This window comes from Acanthopagrus latus, chromosome 10 (genome assembly GCF_904848185.1).
Source record: "Acanthopagrus latus isolate v.2019 chromosome 10, fAcaLat1.1, whole genome shotgun sequence".
In the NCBI taxonomy this organism is placed as follows: Eukaryota; Metazoa; Chordata; class Actinopteri; order Spariformes; family Sparidae; genus Acanthopagrus; species Acanthopagrus latus.
Window position 1 is genome coordinate 16,992,074 of NC_051048.1, and position 21,276 is coordinate 17,013,349.

Below are 21,276 nucleotides of genomic sequence, written 5' to 3' on the forward strand. Positions count from 1 at the left end.
TAAGGTTCAATGGAGTCGTCTTCTGTGTTGGTTTTTTTTTTTTTTTTTACGTAACCGTGGGCCAACTTCGCCTGCGACGGTGGAGGCAGTGAAGAAACGTGGCCCGGCGCTGACCTTGGTAATAACAAGCGAGACACAGAGAAACACTCTCATCCACTCTGTGATCTTCTCTGTGGACTAGATACACACTCCCCCTCCCCCTCCCCCTCCCCCGGTCGGCCTAGCTCGCTCGATCACCCGCCCGGGCCGCCCATCTCCTTGTGTGCACGGCCCCGGCGCAGTGCAGGCTGATTGAGGTTGACTGCGGTATTATTTCATTAATTAAGTTTTTCCACTTCCTCCGCCCTCTCCCGCCTGTCTTCCCGTCGAATCAGGGCGGCGGAGCGACGCCCTTCCTCTCCTCTGTCCTCTGGCGCTCCACGTCCCCCCCCCCCCATCACTGCTGATCATTGTCTCAATTACTCATCTCTCCTCTCCCCTCCCCTGTCTCCCTCCTTCACTCTTGCCGCTCTTCTTCCTCCGTCCTCCTCTTATCTCATCCCAAATTGCTCGACGCACTCCTCCCCACTCTCGCTCCTTAAAGTGAGGAGTGGTGGGGGGGGGGCGGATTCGAGGCACGCCATTCCTGCATCTCTCCATCTTTCCCGCTCTCATCTCTGTCTGTCATCAGGATTTCACAGATGTTCTCTGATTACTTCCACCTTGATTTGGTGATATCCCCACCACCACCACCACCACCACCACCACCACGTGCCAGGGAATTTTCATTTCCAGTGTTTATAAGCGAGATTGGGCGGGGGGGGGGGGATTTTTCGATCCAAGGACAAAAAGCGGCTCTGATCTCTTTGTTCGCGTCGCGCCTGTGAAATTGACATTCACAGGAATAGTGGCACCTGTAACGCGCCTAATGGATTCGAGGGGATTTGCCGGGACGCAGTGGACTGTTTTCGGGGAAAATTTGCCCGCGTGGTGTTTGTGACCTGTTGATTGATATGTTGGAAAAAGAACTTGCATTTGCAAAGTCGCATTTGCGGTCGTCTCCCCCCCCCCCCCCCCCTCGCTTCGGTTCGGCTCCCTTTTTCTCTCAGCGACTGTCTCTGTCTGTTTCTCCCTCTTCTTTGTATCCATTACCGCTCCACTCTTCCATAATGGAGACATTAGAGTCTTTTACCTCTCTGCTATCTATCATGTCATTTAAACTCCTTCCTTACTTTCTGTTTTTAACTTCGCTCCCCCGCTCCCCTCCCCCGTGTCCACTGAGCTCTGGGTCATCTCCATCGTCTCACATAGTCTCCTGTCCCCATCATATCACCCAACAGCTTGTCACAGGCAATCAGTCTCCCTGCCTTCGCTTCCCTGCGTGGCCTCCTCCTCTCCTCGCGCTCGTCGTCCTCACCTCCCTCGTCTCCCGTCACCCTCTTGTCCTCCTTCGTGTGTCAGGAGTTATTACTCTCAGAGGGCCTCCACCCTTCCTCTCTCCGAGACCAGTTTGAGGGTATTTACTCCATCCCTTCCGCGCCGTCCTCTAATCGGAGCCGCTACAATCTCTTCCTGCCCCGCGGCCGGTCTTTATCACACTGTGTGCACCCTGCCACGAGACTTAGTGGAGGGTAAAAGTATGTTTTTAGCTTTAAGATAATTGGGATAGATTATACGCTCTAAATTGCCGGTTTCGTTATTCAACATTTTGTACCCATAATGTAATCCTGGAAAGAAAATAAACGTAATTATAAATAGATTGTTATAAATAAATATGTTTAGCGCAGTTGCATTTAATTAGTTTGTTAACTGATTATATCTGTGCAAAGAAGTCAATTTAGAAGTCTGAATCTAAAGGCTCAAACTAGTGCTTCTTAACATTTTTAATATTTTTGATATTTTCATTTAGTCTTTGTCGAGTGCAGAAAAATGCTGCAAAACTAATATATTGTTGGAATCTTTCATGACGAACAGAAGGGGCAAACTTCTCCTTAGAGCTTGAACGATCAGCCGTTTTAATCAATAAGTTGATCAAAAGGAAGTGAATGAACCAATATTTCGATAAAAGGTTTATTGTCCAAGTCTTTTTCTCACCGAAAATGTCAAACATGCTCGATTCAGCCTCATAAATGCGAGATGTTTCTGTGTTTCTAACGGTACATGAAGAGTTTTTCGGGTTTTGGAGCGGTTGGTTGGCCAGGAAAGCTAATTAAAGACGTCACTTTGGGCTCTTGGAAACAGTTCAGAGCTTTTTCCTGGGACATTTCTTAGACTAAACGGTTAATAGATTAATCATATTAGTTGCTGGTTGAAGCCTTGATGTCCTTGAAGGCAGCAGTTTGCTCCATTTGACTGAATACAACAAATCAGTATGTACCTTAAATGGACATTTTGCTGTGCTTTAGAATGATTTCGGGGGGTATTTACTTTAAAAAATATATTCCAATACATTAATAATGACATGTTAATTAATAGTTAATGTAAAAATGTAGCATTGCAACATTAATGTATCTTGATTACTTTCAGATTACCTTAATACCAAACATATGCAAATAAAGACTAGAGAAAATAATAAGTCTGTCTTTTATTTAATCTCTTTATTTAATAACAAGTGTGTATTCTATTCTATTTTTATGTACGACACACTGACAGTGATTTCTTTGAAACTAAAGTGGTTTGAAATCTTGAATAATTACGATGAAGTTCTAACATTTAACCAGAAAATGATGATATTCTTTGTCATGTTTGTTGTTTTAATATGTTTCCGTCCTGACAACGAGTCTCATGCGATTCTTCCTTTTTTTTCCCCGTGATTGCTCCAGCTCACCGGGCCGTCTTCACCGCGCCAACCTGTCGTAAATGGCTCCTTTCAACTTGGCGGGCGCCACCCGTCAGCGACCGCCGGCAAGTTTAATTCGCTTGAAGTAAACACGAAAGAATCAAAAGAAACCCTCCTCACCCCCGGAGCGTCACGCCCTGCTGTCAGGAATCAGCGGGCGATAACACAACAACCAGAAACAATTAGAAAAATGTCAATAGTCCAGCTGCTAACGAGTCATCAGAGCAAGCCACGACGTCTGATGCCAGAAATACGATTGCTGAACGTTGTTGCGCGAGGCTTAATCCGGAAAAAAAATCCTCCGAGCGTCTCTCTGATGCTCCAGACGCGTGGCCTCGGCCTGGATATGAAGCCTGAGCAGCCACAAAAAAAAATATAAATCTAAAAGTGTTTCCCAACGACACGATGAAGCGCTGATGAAGCCGGAGCTGTACTTCATTTGGCACGCTCCGCTTATTTCCATTAATATGAACTTCATTGATATAAATTACATTTCCCTCCTACGTCACGCAGGGCTCGGACAGGGAAAAATACGAAAGAAAAATTATTACGGTTTAAAAATGATCTGGTATCACAACAAATAGTGGAGGAACCTGAGGAACCTGCAAACTTTCTATTTTTTTTTTTTTTTACGACTTTATTTAAACCTTCTCAGTATATCCCTTCATCCATCCCTGTCTGCTGGCTTTCCCACTGCACTGCTGTTCGCCTTGACCTCCGCCTGCTTCTCTCCTCCTCTGCTTTCACACTCTGCGTCCTGCAGGGATGGAAGGAGGGAGAGGGAGAGGGAGGTGTTAGAAGTAAAGCTGCCTCTTCTTCACACCTCCCTTCTCTCTCTCTCTCTCTCTCTCTCTCTCTCTCTCTCTCTCTATGCGGAGCTGTCCACCATCCGCCGCTCCCTTCCCTTTCTGCTTCGCTTCAGACGGGCTAATCTATCGCCTGAAGCGAAGTGGCATGGGGAAAATTATTTTTTATATTCCTTTAAGGAGACAAGGTGAGGGTTAGCCCGGGGGCTATAACGGTGGTGGGGGGGGGGGATAAGGATAGACGGGCGGGGTGGTGGGTGCGGGGGCGTTCGGGGAGGCCGCTGGAAGGAGGAAGAATATGTTTACTGTCTTTTTTACTCTCCGCTGTGGAGACACCATCAGTCTCTCTATTAAATTAAACTTTAAAAAGCCAAAGATTTATTTTGAAAATCTGATCAAAAGGCGGAGAGACTGCAGCTCGTTCATGACTTCGACCCCTCAGACTTCTTTCTTTTGTCGAGTCAAGGCAAAAAAAAAATGGAAGACTCCGCAACAAAGGAGGGATATTACGCAAAACTTTTAGCCTCTCCTCTTCCACGCCTTCATATCATGCTGCCTGATTCCTCCGTCCTGATTCTCTCTGTGCATCTTCCCTCCTCCTCCTCCTCCTGCTGTGACCTGCAGACCAGTGATCTCCAATGCAGCCACTGACCTGCTTTATGTAAGACGAAGTGTTGGAGTGTTGCAGGGACTCATGCTCACCCACACTCCTCTCCTCGCCTGTGCACTTCCTGTCGGCAGCGCTCGACCTCCTTTCTGGCCCGCGGTGGAAAACCACCGGCTGGGACGTGAACTCGCGCGCCGCGTCTGGATCTGTTTTTAACTGCGTTCGTCACCATAAATAAAGCCTTTGTAGCCTCAGAATGAATTATAAATACCTAATTGCCTGTGTCAGTCCCTCAATTATGAATGGGGAAAAAAAAACTCTCTTTGATTCCCCTGATTAAAACAAAAGCAGTGATAGTAGTTGGTGACAGTCTGTTTTCTCACCAGTCAGGTGCCGTTCCTCTCCCCACACACACACACACACACACAGTGTGTTGTGTCTCAGGGGCTCCATTTTATTTCATATGCGCCCCTGATTGGATTACCATCCCCTTTTGTTTTTTCGCCCCATCAGCCAGTCCGTGCCTCTCTAAATCACCCCCCTCTGCTGCTATTCCTCCAGCCCGAGCGGCAATTGCAGTTGACTGAGAGCGGTTGAGTCCATGCGGCGCGGCGGGGGTGTTAATGAATTCCAGCGGACCGCTAAATGAGGACTTATTAAAGTGCTGCCGCCTCGTAGTTTGACATTTCGGAGCTTCTGGTGGAGTTTTAAATCGCTGCCTCTGCAAATGTCAGTCGCTGACTCTCCGGAATGGCCGACCATAAGAATAGAAGCTATTGTTGGCGTCGGATATAGATTGAGAGGGCGAGTTTGGGTGGCTTTAATGGATGGATTTCCACTGTGTGTGTGTGTTTGTAAAAATATATACCATCCTGCTCCTTGGCTAATTATGTTTTTTGTTTCAATCCCTCCAGCTACGTCAGATGGGACGCGTCAAGGCCTGGATAGCATGAGAGGCGGAGTGTGTGCCACGCAAGGCATGAAGGTGGTGCTGAAAGTGGGGCAGAGTAAGTTTCTCTTCTTCTTCTTCTTCTTCTCACCTCCCTTTTTCCACAATTCTCTTTCACACACGCGTGAGAGCTCCCATATGCGGCGGGGTCTGCCGCGTGTTGTTTTTTTTTCCGTGCATCACACACTTAACACACAGCGTGATGAACACACACTGGCATCTCGCATCATCTCCCATCTGTACAGTGCAGAGCGCTACATGTTCATTACTGCACCTTATCTGACACGCAGCCTCTTCCACTTTTGAACCATCTCTCTTATCTCCCCTCTTTTTTTTTACACACACGCTCACACACACACACACACACACACACACACACTCAGGCGCACGCAAAAACCCCTTCTTCGCGTGTGTGTGTTCTCGCTGAGCATATTAGGCCTCGTTAAGTGGTGAGAACAGCAGAGAAGTGTGGGATCAGTCAGCTTTAATGAGCCCTGTTGACTTTGCTCTCACTCTGCCTTTTAACTACCACTGACTCATGCCGGACACACACGCACACACACACACACACGCTCAAACACACACTTTGAAAACTCGCACATCCCCATGCGGGATATACATGTCGGCCACGGACGAGCGTGCGCAGGTGCGTTCGGGGGCGCGGACGCCCGAACAGAAGCGTCCCAGCAGGTCGCACGGACACACACACACACACACACACACACACACAGAGGATCACACACACATTTCCCCCCCCTCGCAGCAGACCTGCCAGCGAAAGCGCGATAACAAAAATGACTCCATTCAGTGTTAAAGCACACAGTCAGGGATTTTTAATGACTCGTGGCTGCACACTCTCCTAATTTGTTTGGGAAAATGTTCACAGGTAATGACCCTCACATGCCGGCTTTTCAGAAAAACAGCAGGGAATTTTTTTTTTAAAAAAACACCCGTTTAAGCATTTTCACTGACCTGCACATTCCTACACATAATAGGCACCTGTCCTTCACACGACCCCCCCCCCCCAACACACACACACACAAAAACATGAACACACGCTCGCCTATTTCCATTTCTCATAGCCTATCCTGTGTTATCGGGCCCTGTGTGTTGTAGGTGCTCCTCATCAAAGAGCCAAGCGGCGCTGCTGTGGCTCTATCAGCCCGTAACATCAGCACAGTCAGCTCAATAGAAATACCACCACACACACACACACACACACACACTCTTTCCCCCGGCTTTTTCACCGCATCGGCAACGGAAACGCTACCTCCCTCCCTCACACACACACACACACACACACACACACGTCCAACCCTCCCCTTTGCACATCTACACACCTCCATGAAGCACTAAAAACTCACACACACATTTTGGTTATTTGTCATCTTTCCCTTTTCACTCGGCTCCCGTTTCATCTCTCTCTCTCTCTATTCCCTCTGCGCTTGCTGCTTTTCTTTTCTTTTTCTTTTTTTTTTAACCCCTTTTTCATTCAAGCAACATTGCCCGCTTCCTTTTTCAAATTCCCTTCCTCCCCGTCCTCATCAGTTCCCTTTCATTTTGCATGCTGGCCACCTCTCCCCGCAACTCTCCCGCTCTCTTATTTTCACTCTTTCCGCTGTCTTTCCGTCTTATCTGCAATGTGGCTGAAAGGTCACGTCCGTGTTGTTTGTCGTCTAAATAAGCGGCGTGCCGCTTCATGGTGATCCCTGATGAGATATGGCGCTCCGCTCCGCTCCGAGGAACATACACGCACGCACACACACACACACACTCGCAGAACACACACTTGTACCTCTGCACCGCACACATACGTTGACCTGTCTTCTCTTATTTGGTATTTTATCTATCTTGCTTGCTCTCTGTGTGTATCACACACATACCCTCACACACACACACACACACGCACACACACACACACACACACATTCTGAACCATTCTCCACTGACCACACAGCAGTTTCTATTGATCCAGACAGCACCGCCCCCAACTTCTGTTTGGTTGATTGTCATGAGGGAGCTGCCAGCCAATAGCCCTACACTCCTCTAAATGTCAGTATGTATAGGTTGATGGCTGCGTGGACACACACACACACACACACATTCAGCCGCTTTTGTGTGTGTCCTTGTGGGTTTCGCTGTACCGTGTCACCCGTATGGACCCTACGATCACATCACTGTTGCCCTCCCCTGCCGCTGCAACGACCAATAGCAGACTTTCTTTCATCAAATGATGCATAAACCGCAGTGAGAATAATCATATCCAGATATAAACCTCTATTCTCGCAGCCTGTTGTTGGCCAGATGGCTCAAAAGCGACCAAAATTAGTATTTTCTGAACCATCTCTTTCGGCGGTGAGGAGTGGCACTTCCACAATAGCTGCATCTGCGTGCGTGCGTGTGTGTGTGTGTGCGTGTGTGTGCGCTCGCATGTGTCACATAAACGCACTTTAATGCCATCACCATTACTGAGGGCTTGCTAGACAGATGGCCTGATTTAGCGACTACAGATTACAAGCCGTTATGGCCTTGTGTAAATTCACTCTGGCCAAAACAACAAACGGCCTCTCTTTAGTTTCCCATTCAAACAAATGGGAAAGTGCTCCTGCACGGCGCATGGAGGCCCGATCAATATGTGCTCTCCCGTAATGGGAATGGAAGGGAGGGCAGCCTTTATTAAAGCTGCTCTGTGTTTCTCTGTCTCTGGCTGCCTCTCTGTTTGCTAATGTCACTTATTAGTTTTAAATCTGTGAGCCTTGGCTGATGTAGCAGATATAGGGGCTGTCTCAGTTTTTCTGTCATTCTGTTCATATTCCACCCTTTTTTTTTTCCTCTTTCCCCTCCACTCCACAGGCCCATATGGGCTGCCTCCGAAGAAGGAGCCGCCAGCGGGACGCACCACCAACAGAAACCCAGGTAAGCAGGAGAGCAAATGGAGATAATCCTCGGCGGAACCATCCATAGAATGGATGGAAGGAATAAGTAAAGACTGGTAGATAAAGAGAAAAGCAGCGGGGACGGGGAGGGAGGAGGCGACAGATGGAGAATGTGCAGCGGTGACATCTGCGGATCTCTCTATTTAATTCCATATCGCTCTCTCTCTCCCCTCCTCTGAGCTAAGTGCTGCAGGCGGGGAATGGATGGCTAATAGCTACCTTGGGAGAAGGACAAGAAAAAGAGATGGAGGAAGAAGAGAGGCGTGGGGGAGAGAAAGGGAGAGAGGGCAGCGGGAGAGAGAGGGGCCAGACCGGCGGCGACATATCAGAGAATTATTATTGTCATTAGATTGGGTGGCCTGGATTTGGCGGTTCCGCCGAGAGAGAGGAAGAAAGGAAGAAATGAGAATTACGGAAAGATGAGGGGAGAGACGAGGAGACGTAGGGGAGCGATGGAACAGAGAGGGGTAGAAGTGGGAGGCACACGAGGAGCCGAAAGAAAAGAATAATTGAAAAGCAAAGAGGAGAGGGGAATAGAACAAGGAGATGGAATGGAGAGAGGCTTAGATTAATGCTCGGCCGATCAGTGGAGGAGAGAGAACATCAGTCGTGTTTGTTTTTCTCTCCCCCTCTTCTTTTTTTTTTTTTGTTGAATCCGCGTACTATACCAGACGTGTGAATTGGGGCGTTCACACGTCGCCCGATCACTTGTCCATACCTCGCGTAGGTGAGAACTGCATGCGCGAAGACGGCAACAATGGCGCTCATTGTCCCCCGCTCGAGGGAGACGGATGACACTGGACACGCGACAGCGCCGACGCACGAACGAGCGGCTTTACACATTTTCCCGTCTCGCACATAAGGACATATTAGCACGCACTTATCTGGAATGATTGTTTTGACTCCTGACACCGCAGCCTCGCCGGAACGTCTCGCCCTCGTGTGAATACACTCGAAATCATCGCGTTTAATAACTTGAGTGTTGCCGGTTGTTCGCGGGCGCTTTTTTTTGTTTATTTGTTTTGTCCAATCTGATCCTCTCTGGTGATGCAAACAAATACATAATCGGGATATTGAACAGACAAGCTCTCTCTGGACGGATATGCGCGGCATCTGATTTGACGCAATTCGCAGGAAACCGCGCTCCTGCTCTCGACAGGAGCTCGGATTTGCTCAAATGCAAACAAAGTAGCCCGAAGGCCTAAAACACACGGAGGTGTAGATAGCTGCACATTACATTTTCCATTTTCAGACATTTGACAGGGTTCATTCACAGCAACTTTTCATCGGTTTCCACCAGATTAGCTGAGCGGTGCGGGATAATCCGATTGTTGTTACACAGGTGTTATTTTTAACTCCTGATCTGATATTGGAGCCTGGCGCTGAGTGCGACTTGACAAACGGAAAGACAAATAATACAACACGGCAAATGAAGCAGTCTAATGATTTTTAACAGCTTCCACCCACCTCCAGTATCAACCTGTGTTTAGAATGTTTGCGCAACATGAGCAAATATAGATACAGAGTTGATAGCCGCTCTGCATTACGGCCCTCATCCACCCACGTGGCGCCATCAGCGGTCACGGCAGTCTGAATTTACCCTCCCATTGCCGGCTTAAATGGCAACGTCGGTGCGTTCCGTCACTTTGAAATCGCTAGAGATGTATTTTTTATTTTTAAGTTGGATACACCGCTGCGCGCCGTGATGCAGGGATTCACTGGAGGCACTCCAGGAAACTAAAAGTAGAAGGAACGAGGGTGTCAGGATTGTGTGCAACCGCAGGGTCCCTGGTGGAGGTCCAGATGGGGGCCTTTGGTGCACATGAAGCCCCTTCTGTGTCACCAAAGCGGTTGATAAAACCCCCACAGAGTTCACACGGATAGAGGGAGACTAATGAATTCTTTTTGAGAAACGGGAAGCAGCAATTTACGTGCCATGATGCGCAAGTTACTCGTACGCCATTAATTGTGTAATCTCTTTGCATCCTCTTGAGTGCATTCATATAAACATTGCTAATGGCAAACGCGCACCGCTTCATTTTGACCAGATTACGACACAGTCCACACATGCGTACGGTAAAACAACTGGCGTCTCTTTGCATGAGTTTCAGCAGTTCTAAAAAAAAAAAAACGTGTTGAAAAAAATGTTATAAATAGAAGAGCATCTGGCCAGAGAACGAGGAGAGGACTCCGTTATCACCGTGATCTGTTTCATCGCTTCTGACCTGTTGGATGTCTTTCTCCGAGGTGAAACTTGCTAACGAAATTAAAAAAAAAAAAAAGAGGGAGGCAAGGGGCGAGGAAGGCGCTGAAGTCTGAACTTTGTAAAAAAAAAAAAAAAACCAAGAAAACGCAGGAGGGGGTGGTGGAAAGAGACGTGGAAAACAGGAGGAAGCAGAGGAGGAGAGGTGAAGGAAGAGGATATAATAAAGAGAGCTGGTTGAAAGGCAGCCATCGTAATGGAGATGGAGAGTGAGGGATGTTGGGTTAATGGAGGGAGGAAGAAAAGCGGGAGGAGGAGAAGGGAGTGTAATCGCCGTCCGGCATTAAGGCTCCGCTCCCAGCCGGTATGGCGCGACGGGGGGCCGGCAGCGAGGGGGGGTTGGGGGGGGGGGGGGGGGTGAGAGGTGTGTTTTGCATGTGTTCACTCGGCTCGGTTGTGTGCGTCCGCGTCCCGGCGTGCGTGTTTGCTCTGCCAGGCGCTGAGCTCAGAGCAAGGTAGGTCATTACGGCTACAATAACCCGAAGATGGAGAGAACCACGGAGCGAGGGAGGGCGAGGAAGCGGAGGAGACGCAGGAGTGAGACAGACAGGGAGAAAGGGGAAGGGATGTGTGCCAAGAATAATGATAGACCAATCCAAAGGCTCTATATAACAGGGACTCGCATTACCGGCCTTAACCAGTTCGCCACACACATTCACACGGTCCGGTGCCACAGATGCAGCCCCCCACCCTCGCCCCTCACTCTATTAACATACACACACATATACGGATGCACACACTCATACCCGCATCCAGACCGTGATCCACCCGCTGAGTTCTGACCCAACCTCCCGCCGAGACAACTGTGAGCTCCGAGGCTGTGAAGATCTTAGGTTTCAGGCAGACACAGAGCAGACAGAGGGAGCAATGGTCTGACAAACAGAAAGATAGCGTGACAGACAGTTTGATAAACAGACAGACAGATAAAAAAAAAAAAAAAGACAGACAGACAGACAGACAGACAGGCGAGGCAGGAAGGCCAGCAGGCAGGCGGAGTGTGTGGTCTGGCGGTGGGGAGGCCGCCTTCATGTGGCTGGCCGTAATGCTAAGCAAATACGGCTGTTAAGGTTAGGGAAATAGAGTGTGTTACCTGAACACACACTGCGGCTTAGCCCGGGCCGTCCATGTGCTGTGCGGCGCTCCCACACTCGCGCGCGGAGCCGACGGACATCCCTTGCCGTTTTTTTATACGTGCTGCTGTCCGCTTCACTGCATCAATAAAGAGACCACATAGAAGCGTCCGTGAGATTTGCTGCATACATGCTGCATTCCGCTGGGTTCGGTCTGTGCAGCCCCTGCGAGCAGAGCTAAACCAGCACCATTACTCATGTCATTGTGGTTCAGAGCCATAAGGATCGGTATGTTTATTTAAAAGCTCATGAAAACACAAATTGTGAAAGCAAGCTGTGTTATTGCTCTGGTATATTCCCAATGATTAATAAGCAGATATAAATCAAAGAAAGCAGCTTGTGACCCCGCGGATATTGGAGTAAGATTGTTCCTCTGATGTGTTTCAGGCGGCGGGGGGAACTCCACCCAGTCTCGAGGACCCAACAGCTTCGGAGGAGAGGGCGGCGGCGAGAACGGGCCCCTCCAACCCTCCAATATAGCCCTAATTGCCGGCGCCGCCGGAGGCTCCGCCTTCCTCCTGCTGGTGACCGCCGTGATCTGCGTGGTATGCTACAGGCGGCGGCACGCCAAGCACTCGGACACCCACCACCCTCCGCTGTCGCTGTCGTCGCTCACCAGCCCCAAGAGAGGCGGCGGCGGGGGAATCTCCAGCTCCAACAACAACGGCTCCGAGCCCAGCGACATCATCATCCCCCTGCGGACGTCGGACTCAGCCTACTGCCCTCACTACGAGAAGGTGAGCGGAGACTACGGGCACCCCGTCTACATCGTCCAGGAGATGCCGCCCCAGAGCCCGGCCAACATCTACTACAAAGTATGAGACGGCCGCTGCTCCGGGCCGCTGGACACATCCACCTCCCCTCTAACCCATTATCGACCAATCCCCTGCTCCAAATGAAGCCACAGCAACGCTCGCCATCACAGCTCCGACCCTGAACCCCTCAATACTTACCAGTATTGTCCCACGGAACCTCCCCCCACCCCCCACCCCAACTCACTGCCCCGTGAGCCCGGCCACAGTTGTGTTCCTAGCTGAATAAACCACCCCACCCCATTCTAACACAACTGGGCCACCAAGTGTGTGTTAAGGGCGACGTCGTATTCGTGCGTAGCCCTTCTTAACAAGGCCCTCACGAGATGGGCAAGAGCCTCTGAGTGCCCGCCCCTCCACTTGTAAACTCAGAGCTAAACGAGCCCCACCCAGCGCTGAATTGAAGAGTAGTCCCCTGTAACACCCAGTATGTGTGTGAGTTTCTGGGAGTATGGACGTGGGCGTTGGGACCTGAGATGTTTTACAAAAGAGTAAAAAAAAAAGAAAGAAAAGGACTACAAGTAAAAAAAAAAACAAAACAAAACAAAAAAAACTCCACCCCTGACCCCACTTAGCGCCGGAGAACTCTGATTCCCAGAGGCCATACCTGCCTAGCTCACCGCCCTGCCCCTCAGAGCTCCATCGGCCAACCAGAGACCGGCCCCTGCCACTAACTCACCAATAGGATTCTAGTTTGTTTGTGTTTGTTTCTCCTGAGAAAAAAAAACGGGGGGCCTCGGACTCAACCAATCAAGCGAGCCCCGGGCGACGGTCGCGTGACCAGGCCTGAGGAGGTCTGTCCAATCGGTGACACTCAGAATCTTGTATATTTTAATAATGTGTGTGTGTGCGTGCGTGCGTGCGACTGCGCGAGTGTGCATACGACTCGAGATAATAATTATGGCGCTGCTGCTCCACATTAGACGTGTGTGTGCAGTTAGTGCGCTTCAGTACAGCAAAGTTTGCATATGAGTTTGCATATGCTTGCGTGGGGTTTAGTTTGTGTGTGTGTGTGTGTGTGTGTGTGTACGCTTCGTGTGTGCGAGTGACTGTGCGTACGCGTGCGTTCTTTAGACTTGTCTTAAATACCAAAACACAAAATAGTGAGCGAATATCAAAAAAGTGAGATTTTTTATCGCTATCAACACTTATAGATTATATATATGAATATCCAGTAAATAATTTCTAGATGTTTTTTTTTTTCTGTTTTCTATTGTTTTTATCATTTCTACCCACTCTGTTAAACTACACTTCTGTTGCTAGGCATTTTTTTATCTGCTGTTTTTTTTTTTGTTTTTCACGACTTAGAGCGACCTTGTTTCCTTCCTTTTTATCCCCCCCCTTTTGAGTTGTATATTAATTTAATCCCCTTTTGGTTGTTTCTCCATTTTTCCCGGCGAACAGAGGTTGTGTCTCTCTTCCTCTCTTCCCTCCCTCATTCACTCCCTCCCTCCCTCCCTCCTCCCCCCTCCCGTCCCCCCTCTAGGGTCTCTGAACTCTGTGTATATTTTTATAGCTCCTTGTACTATGCTGTAGTTTTGAAGTTTAGACCTCGTTTGTGGAAGTGTTGAGGTAGAAAAACCATCTATGAGAGATTTTTTTTTTTTTTTTTTCAAACGCTTTTTTTGAAACGCAGAAGTGAAAAGAAGTAAAGGGGCATGGGGGGGAAGGGGGGGCGAAGGCGCGGGGGGGTGGCGGGCGGCGAGAGGGGGGATGAAATGAAAAAGAAGAATAAAGGAAAAAAAAGAACAGGGCGAGGGAGAGAGTGCTGTCTGGGGAGGAGGAATAAAGCGGCGTCTGAATGCAGAACTTTGAAAAAAAAAGAGAGAGAGAAAGGGAGGGAGGGAGGGAGAGGAGGAAAGAAAAGACTGTGAAGGAATTGCACACTAAAAGAAAAAAAAAGAAGCTGAGGGGAGGGGAAGGATGGGAGCAGCAGGAGTGGGTGATGAAGGATCCCGAGGAAGGAGAGGAGGACGGAGAGAGCAGAGGAAAGAGTGGCTGGGAGAAGGAGAGAAACCTTTTCTTTGAACGGAGGGGTCTGAGCCTCCTGAGCGGAGGGCGGAGGACCGACAGCCAAACGAAAAAAAGAAAAAAGAAAAAACGTATTTCGGAGGAGTTGAACTTTAACCCGCGGAATGGGAGAGATTTCATCACGCACTCTCACACACACACACACACACACACACACACACATCTACCGTGACTCAGTCTTAGGTTAACATGAGGTGGCGCATTTCAGATTTGCTCCTCTTTTCCGCCCGAATTTGTGTTGAAATGCATCTCTGTCTATCACACACATACACACACACACACTCTCATTAAGGCGCACACAGTACCCCGCAAGCCGCGGACACACACACACACACAACACACAGACACACACACCAGAGAAATCCCCCGGGCAGTGGGTACACTCTGTTTCTCTCAGTTCGACACGCACACACACCCTCCCACACAAGCTAACACAGATTTTACACCTTTTAATGACTGTCACAAATGCCTACTGATTGCACTGAGTGACATACATTCTCTCTCGCTCCCGCTCCCTCAGACACGTTCGCACACACACACACACACACACACACATTTTCACCCACACTCGACAAAAAATGCTGATTGCTTTCATATGACTCTGTATTCCAGTGATTAAGACTAACCCCGATGGACATGGGAGGGATGAAAAGAGCGCTTGTGTGCGGTGTGTTGTCGGCTCTCTTGAGCACACGCACTCACACGCACACACACACTTACACAAACACGCTAGTGCCCAGCGCCTCGACCTAGAGGGCAATAACACAACGCTGTGTTCAGAGGTGCAATATGTTCACATGTGCATACTTAAAAAAAATAATAATAATAAAAAAGAAGCTGTTTTTGTGTTGCGCAAACATGTTTATGGCTTATGTGTAAACTGGGTGGCAGTGGAGAGCTTAAGCTTTTTATTTTCATTTTTTTTTTCCAGACACACACACACACACACACACATACACATAAGGCCTCCAGTGATGTAGCCATGTTTTCAGTGTGCAGCCAGTGTTAAATCTGGACCTTAAGACATTTCTCAACTGTGTTTTGTATCAGTATCTAACATCATATAAATGAGATATCTTTCATAAAGTGTCACATTTGTCCGCTAATGACTTTGTTCAACACGCGCCGATGATGTGTTTTTATACCATGGATGAGTTTGGATTGTATTTGACTGTATCGAAATTGATTTCAAAGATGATGTGAGAGGCGGGGGGTAAAAAAACAACCCCGCCTCGAATTCTTCTTTTTGTACAACTTACCGACTTGTGTTTTCTTTTCTTTTTTTTTGTTTTTTATGTATGCTGTTAAGTCTGTGTCTATTTAAACATTGCTCAGAGTACCTAAAATATCCTCCAAGCCAAATGAAGTGTCTGTTTCTCTCTCTTCAACAACGTCTGCGACTCTTTGGAGCACTCCGATCCAAAATGACAGTATTTTTTTTGTTGTTTTTTTTTTTTTTTCCAAAATGGCTGCCGCCGCCGCCAGGGGCAGAACAGAACTTCTCGGACTTTTTTGCGGCGCCGACTCCGACAGAAGAAGCCACTGCCCTGTTTTAAGTCCGTTTCGCTCCCTACTGCCCCCCACCACCACCACCACCATCCGCTCTCAGCAGAATGTCAAGTATCTCTCGGACTCAAATGTTTTTTTTTTCCCCCCCCTTTATTGTTTGATTCTCATGTCGATGTTATTTCAAAGTTGTGTCTCTGGCTCTCACTGTTTGTGTTTGACTGGTCGACGCAACGTGTTGGCTTTTTTTTTTTTCTTCTAAAAAAAAACAAAAAACAAGGACACGGCCACGGGTTTGTCACGTTGAAGAGAGAAAAGAAGAAGAAAAGTGCTGTTTCTATGGAACGGGGGCAAAGAAAGAGAGAGAGAGAGAAAAAAAAAAGAAGCCATCGCCGAGCTCCCTCACCTCTCCGTTTTTGGTGAAAGTGCGTGTGTATGTGCGTGTAAACATGTGTGTGAGCGTGCGTTTCTTTGTGCCAATAGACAGCCAGCGGAGGCCGCCGGGCGAGATGGCCCTCGTACGTAAACGTGTTGAGACTTTGTATTTGGGACACCTCTGTGTGAGAAGGGTTTTTTGTGTCCTCTCCTCCTCCTCCTCCTCCTCCTCTTCGTCTCTCCTCCTTACCCCCCCCCCCCCCCCCCCGTCTACTCATCACGATGACCCCTGACCCCCCCCCCCCCTTCCTCCCCTCCCTGTACCCACCCCACCCCTACCCCCACCTCCAACACACCTCTAAAGAGAGGAAAAAACTAGTACATTCCTGGTTTGGAAAAAAAAAAAAGGTTGAATAAAAAAAAAACAAAAAAACAAACAAAACATGTTTAAGCACCACTCTTTTGGTCCTGTTGTGTGATTCATTATTTCGCAAGGGTGTGCCGGGGTCTTTTGTGTGTGTGTGTGTGTGTGTGTGTGTGTGTGTGTTCCGGAGGCCCACTGGTAACCCTGCCTTTAATAGAAGGTCTCTCCCCTTATCTCTGCTTTGGGCTTGTCTCAGCAGGGGCTCTTTCACTGCCTCTGCTAATAACACTGCCATTTCTCACACACACACACACACACACACACACACACACACACACACACTGGCTCTCCCACTGGTGTTATCAACAAGTTATCAAACCCGGGCTTCGTTAGTGGTGAGTGTTGCCTGGCAACGTATTGACGGAGCTGATTTCATTCTCCCTCTCGCTTAACACCCCTCTTCCTCCTTCCATTTCCCCCCCTCGTCCATTGCTCCCTCTCCTCCAAGCTTTGTGCCACATTTCTATGGTAACCATTAGCGTCTTTTACTCCCTCCCAAAATGTGTCTCATCTGGTTGCGTATCTGTATAAGTGTGTGTTTTTTAAGGCCCTCGTCCAAGAGCGTGGCACGCAACCAGGGTGGCCCAGGGGGTTTTTAAAGATGACCGGCTGCCTTTTACCCTTTGATCCATGATCTGTGAGAGCAGATCACATCAGTCATTGACCCCCAACAACACAAACACCAACACATGAGATCCGTATGCAATCTCATGCACTGCCACACACACACACGTGCACGCACAAACAAACACGCGGCAGGCGTTGATCCGGGTAGACACTTGCCGCTGCCTCTGCCATGACAACCCGTCACTGTAACTGAGGCCAAGCACAATGAAGGTTGGCAAACAGTAAACATCCGTTCACCAGCGACCTGCTAAAGCTGCTCGTCCACCCGAACACCTTCAGTCGGCAGTGCCACCGCTTCCCACCGCCGAAATCCTTGTAGTCATGCGCCCTTTTCACCCTTTTCAAACACACCTCGGCCGTAGGTTTTGTAGCCGCCGTCACACAAGCCGTAATCATAACCTGCTCGTAAACAAAACAGGTTATTTACTCTGACTAAGGGTTTTTTTTGGAAATGAGAACTGGTTTCTAATTAGACCTCTGCCATATTTAAACCGGTCCCTGTTATTGCCTGCTCTGTCTGTAGGCCTCTTTTTTTTTTTTTTTCACAGCAGACACTCTGATTTGACACAGTGGGAAGAGCGAAAGTGTTGCTAATAACATTCACGTTGGCCCTGTTCTATTTAAACGTCCCAGTAAGCCATGACAGTGTGACAGTGAGCCGGCGTGGACCCCACGGAGCCGAGGCGACCAAATGGAAATCGGCCGTGATTAATTTTATTATTTGCACATGTGCTTTTCTCCACTGTGACGCGTCGGGATGTCGTGACACGGCCGCTTCTTGCCCCTCCATGTGTCCATCACTTTTGGAGTCTTTGTTTGGAAAACCCAGCGCAAGAAAATGGAGGGTTCAAAGTTGCTAAAGGCACTTTTCACACAACACAAATGTAAAAATTGATGAGAAGGTAGATGGTCCCTGTACTGCACCACCTCTCTGCTGTGACACCATTGTCCTTGCACAATGGCATGTGGCATAATCAGCAGTGCTAACTGAAGACACCTGTGCCTGCCGAATGCAACCGGACGTGGTTTTCCACTGTTTTGCCAAATCAATTAAAGGTGCAGTATGTTAGAATTGGCCACCGTGCACATTGACACTGCAAACAAAAATGGAGGCCAAGCATATCACAAGAGAAAGCCCTAACTGTAGCTGCTGTTAGCCACTTAGCTCAGTTAGTGGTGCAGCTAGCGGTATGCATTGCGAGCTTGTGGCGCACATTCCGATAAACTTAACTTTCATCTTTTTTAATTACGCTGATGTTCCCACATATTGGAGCTTAACTCACGACGTAACTGAAATGGTTGAAATTCTTTCAAACCTTGTCCCTGTTTGTGTCTCGCGGGCGGGGCTTAGTTTATTTATACGACACCGTTTGGCGACAAGGCACTTTAAAGTGCTTCACGGAGACATTAAATATACATTAAAAGACATTAAGAAAACATTAAAAGTGCATCAAAACAAATGCAAAAGAACAAGTAAGTAAATAGTGTAAGATTAAGATTAAAAATCCGAGTTTTAATGGAGAGCGGTGGTCAGAAATAAAGTTTTTAAGCCAACAATGAGGCCTGAAATAATACCAAACACCGATCTAAATAGATGTTAAATCATAAAACGCCCACCGCTCATGTCTTGGTGCTGACACAGTAATTCCAGCCAATCATGCCAAACGAGTTTTAACTCTTGAGCTCGTACCTCTTGCACAAGCACATCCCAGTATTCTTATGTAATCTTATTGGGTTTATTTCCGTCCCTCGATGCCATACCACGGCATTCCTATACACAGAGAGAAAGCCTGTGGGGTATAGCAGTCGATTAGCTCTCCGTAGCGAGCACCTGGATGATCGGTATGTGTTACTAATCTCCACGAGGCAAACCGTCACTGGACGGCAACACAAAATGGCAAACAATAAAGACGCCAGTGGCCTCCAACAAATCACTAACTCTAATACCAAACCAGTAGCGATAATGTTCCTTGAATGGCTCGCCTCTGTTGCTAATCCATGGAAACCAGCGGCAATATTCCCTTCAAAGAGGAACTAATGCTAATCTAATGGCTGTTAAGCCGTAATGAGTTTGCTTGCTTCTTTCCAGTCGGGTTTAAAGGAGGCCTGTTTAGACTGTCGGGACTGCTGTGGTCCCCTTATCATTACATGCTCATCATTACTCCTTGCTAATCTGTTCTGCTCAATGCACACACAGATGAATATTAATGCCACGGAGGATGATAGCCACGTGTGTGTGTGTGTATGTGTGTGTGTGTGTGTGCCGCTTGAACACACACAGACAGATGCAGATAGGCGCCAAAAGTTGGAGCGGCACGCGCGCAGCCACACAAGGAGGAGCGCACACACTCCTGCGTGCTCTCCGTGCTTTGCCAAGTGAGACGGCTGAGCCTCCCACTTCAACTCCGCGGAGGAAGGAAGGAAAAGGCTGGATGCGTCGCGCGCACTGCAACACACCCGCCGCTTCCTTCTCCTGATACTTTATCGCGGCGGCGGAGGGATGGGAAGAGAAAAGAATCAGTTTTAAGTGAAATCAATAGAGAGATAATCCCCTAAATTAGATTTTGAAAAGCTCCGCCGCTGATGCGCAACTTAAAACCCGAGGATTGGCCCACTTGACTTGCCAACGAAACAATCCTCAAGTAAGACGCAGTTACCATGGGAATGAGCGAAGGTCAAGGATAGAGGAGAGGAGAGTGAGGGAGAAGCAAGGGGAGAGAGAGAGAGAGCGGCGGCGCTTTAAATCAAAGAAGTATACCCAGGAATCTGCATACTGATTCAGGGTAAAAGTGCTGTGATTACAGTGTTGCCGTGATTAATGTAGTGTGGCGCCCTCACACCCCGCCCGAGGAGGCGAGGAGCAGAGTGCAGGGACGGCCTCGCACCTGACAGACCTCAAATGTCACGTCATGATTGGAGAAGAGATGAAGGGTTAAAAGGTCAAGCTGTTTGATTGGATGCAAAGGCCTCTTCCTGTGCGTGTGGTCAGACCCGGAGGCAGACAGATAGCTCCGGCGGAGAGTAATTAAACCTCGGCAGAGGAGGAATTATCAGTAGGAAAATCCACGATTTTACAGTATTGACGCTGGCAGCTTTTTTTCTCTGAGCCTCACGATTGCTCTCGCTGGCCCCTCTCTCTCTCTCTCTCTCTCTCTCTCTCTCTCTCTCTCTCTCTTCCAGCTCTCTGTCTCATGCAATCTCTCCTCTCCTCCTTCACCACTCACTCTCGTCTTTTGCCTTTCTTCCCTCCTGCCCTCTCTCCCCACCTCCCCCGAATCCCTCCTCTCTCTGTACCTTTCCGTCCGTCTCAGAAGTGAGAAACGCGTTACAGTTAATCACAGACCTGACGACAAGCGCAGCTGCGATCCGCAAACGGAGAGAAAGAAGGGAGAGATGGAGGGATGAGGAAAAAAAAAAACGGTTAGAAAATAGCTTGGCTGCTCAGTGGGTGGGTGGGGGGTTTGGGGGGGGGAGATGTTGTACATTATGTGTTTGGCTTGAGGACATAACAGCGTTAATTTCAGATGATTAACTTGTTAAATATTCCTGAGCGGATAGCGCCGCTGCATCCCCCTCGTTGGAGACAAGCAAAAGTTCTGTAACGCTTCTGCTTGTCACGCAAACAACTCCCCCAGTGTCCCCCCCACCCCCTCTACCACACACACACACACACACACACACACACACACACACACACATCTGCGGCATTATGCATACACACAACCGAGGCCGCAGGAAATAAACAAAGTAGGTTGTGTTCAATTAAAAAGCTTTGCTCCAAATGTGATCCTCAGCCGCTTTTGGAAAAGATCTCATCATTATTCTCGGCTGCTTCTTAGTTGTTTTTCCCTCCATTTCTTCCGTAATATTCAGTTCCGGGGAGTAATGAAATCAAATTGACCGTTTGCCTAAACCCACACCCACCCGCCCCTGAACAGCGATTGTCCAATCATAACTGAGCCGCCATAAATAAGCACAGCAGGCCTGTCAAC

At 48.5% G+C, this 21,276-nt stretch overlaps 1 protein-coding gene across 1 annotated transcript in view; it reads left to right on the plus strand.

Annotated features, from left to right (window-relative positions):
• Positions 1 to 14,000, plus strand: part of efnb3b (ephrin-B3b) — an 83,861-nt gene extending 69,861 nt beyond the window's left edge. Inside the window, exons 3-5 of the mRNA XM_037112864.1 lie at positions 5,146 to 5,238; positions 8,034 to 8,096; positions 11,897 to 14,000. Of these exons, the coding sequence (XP_036968759.1) occupies positions 5,146 to 5,238; positions 8,034 to 8,096; positions 11,897 to 12,330 (590 nt within the window). The 3' untranslated portion in view covers positions 12,331 to 14,000. The remainder of the gene's footprint in view (positions 1 to 5,145; positions 5,239 to 8,033; positions 8,097 to 11,896) is intronic.
• Positions 14,001 to 21,276: the final 7,276 nt, after the last annotated feature.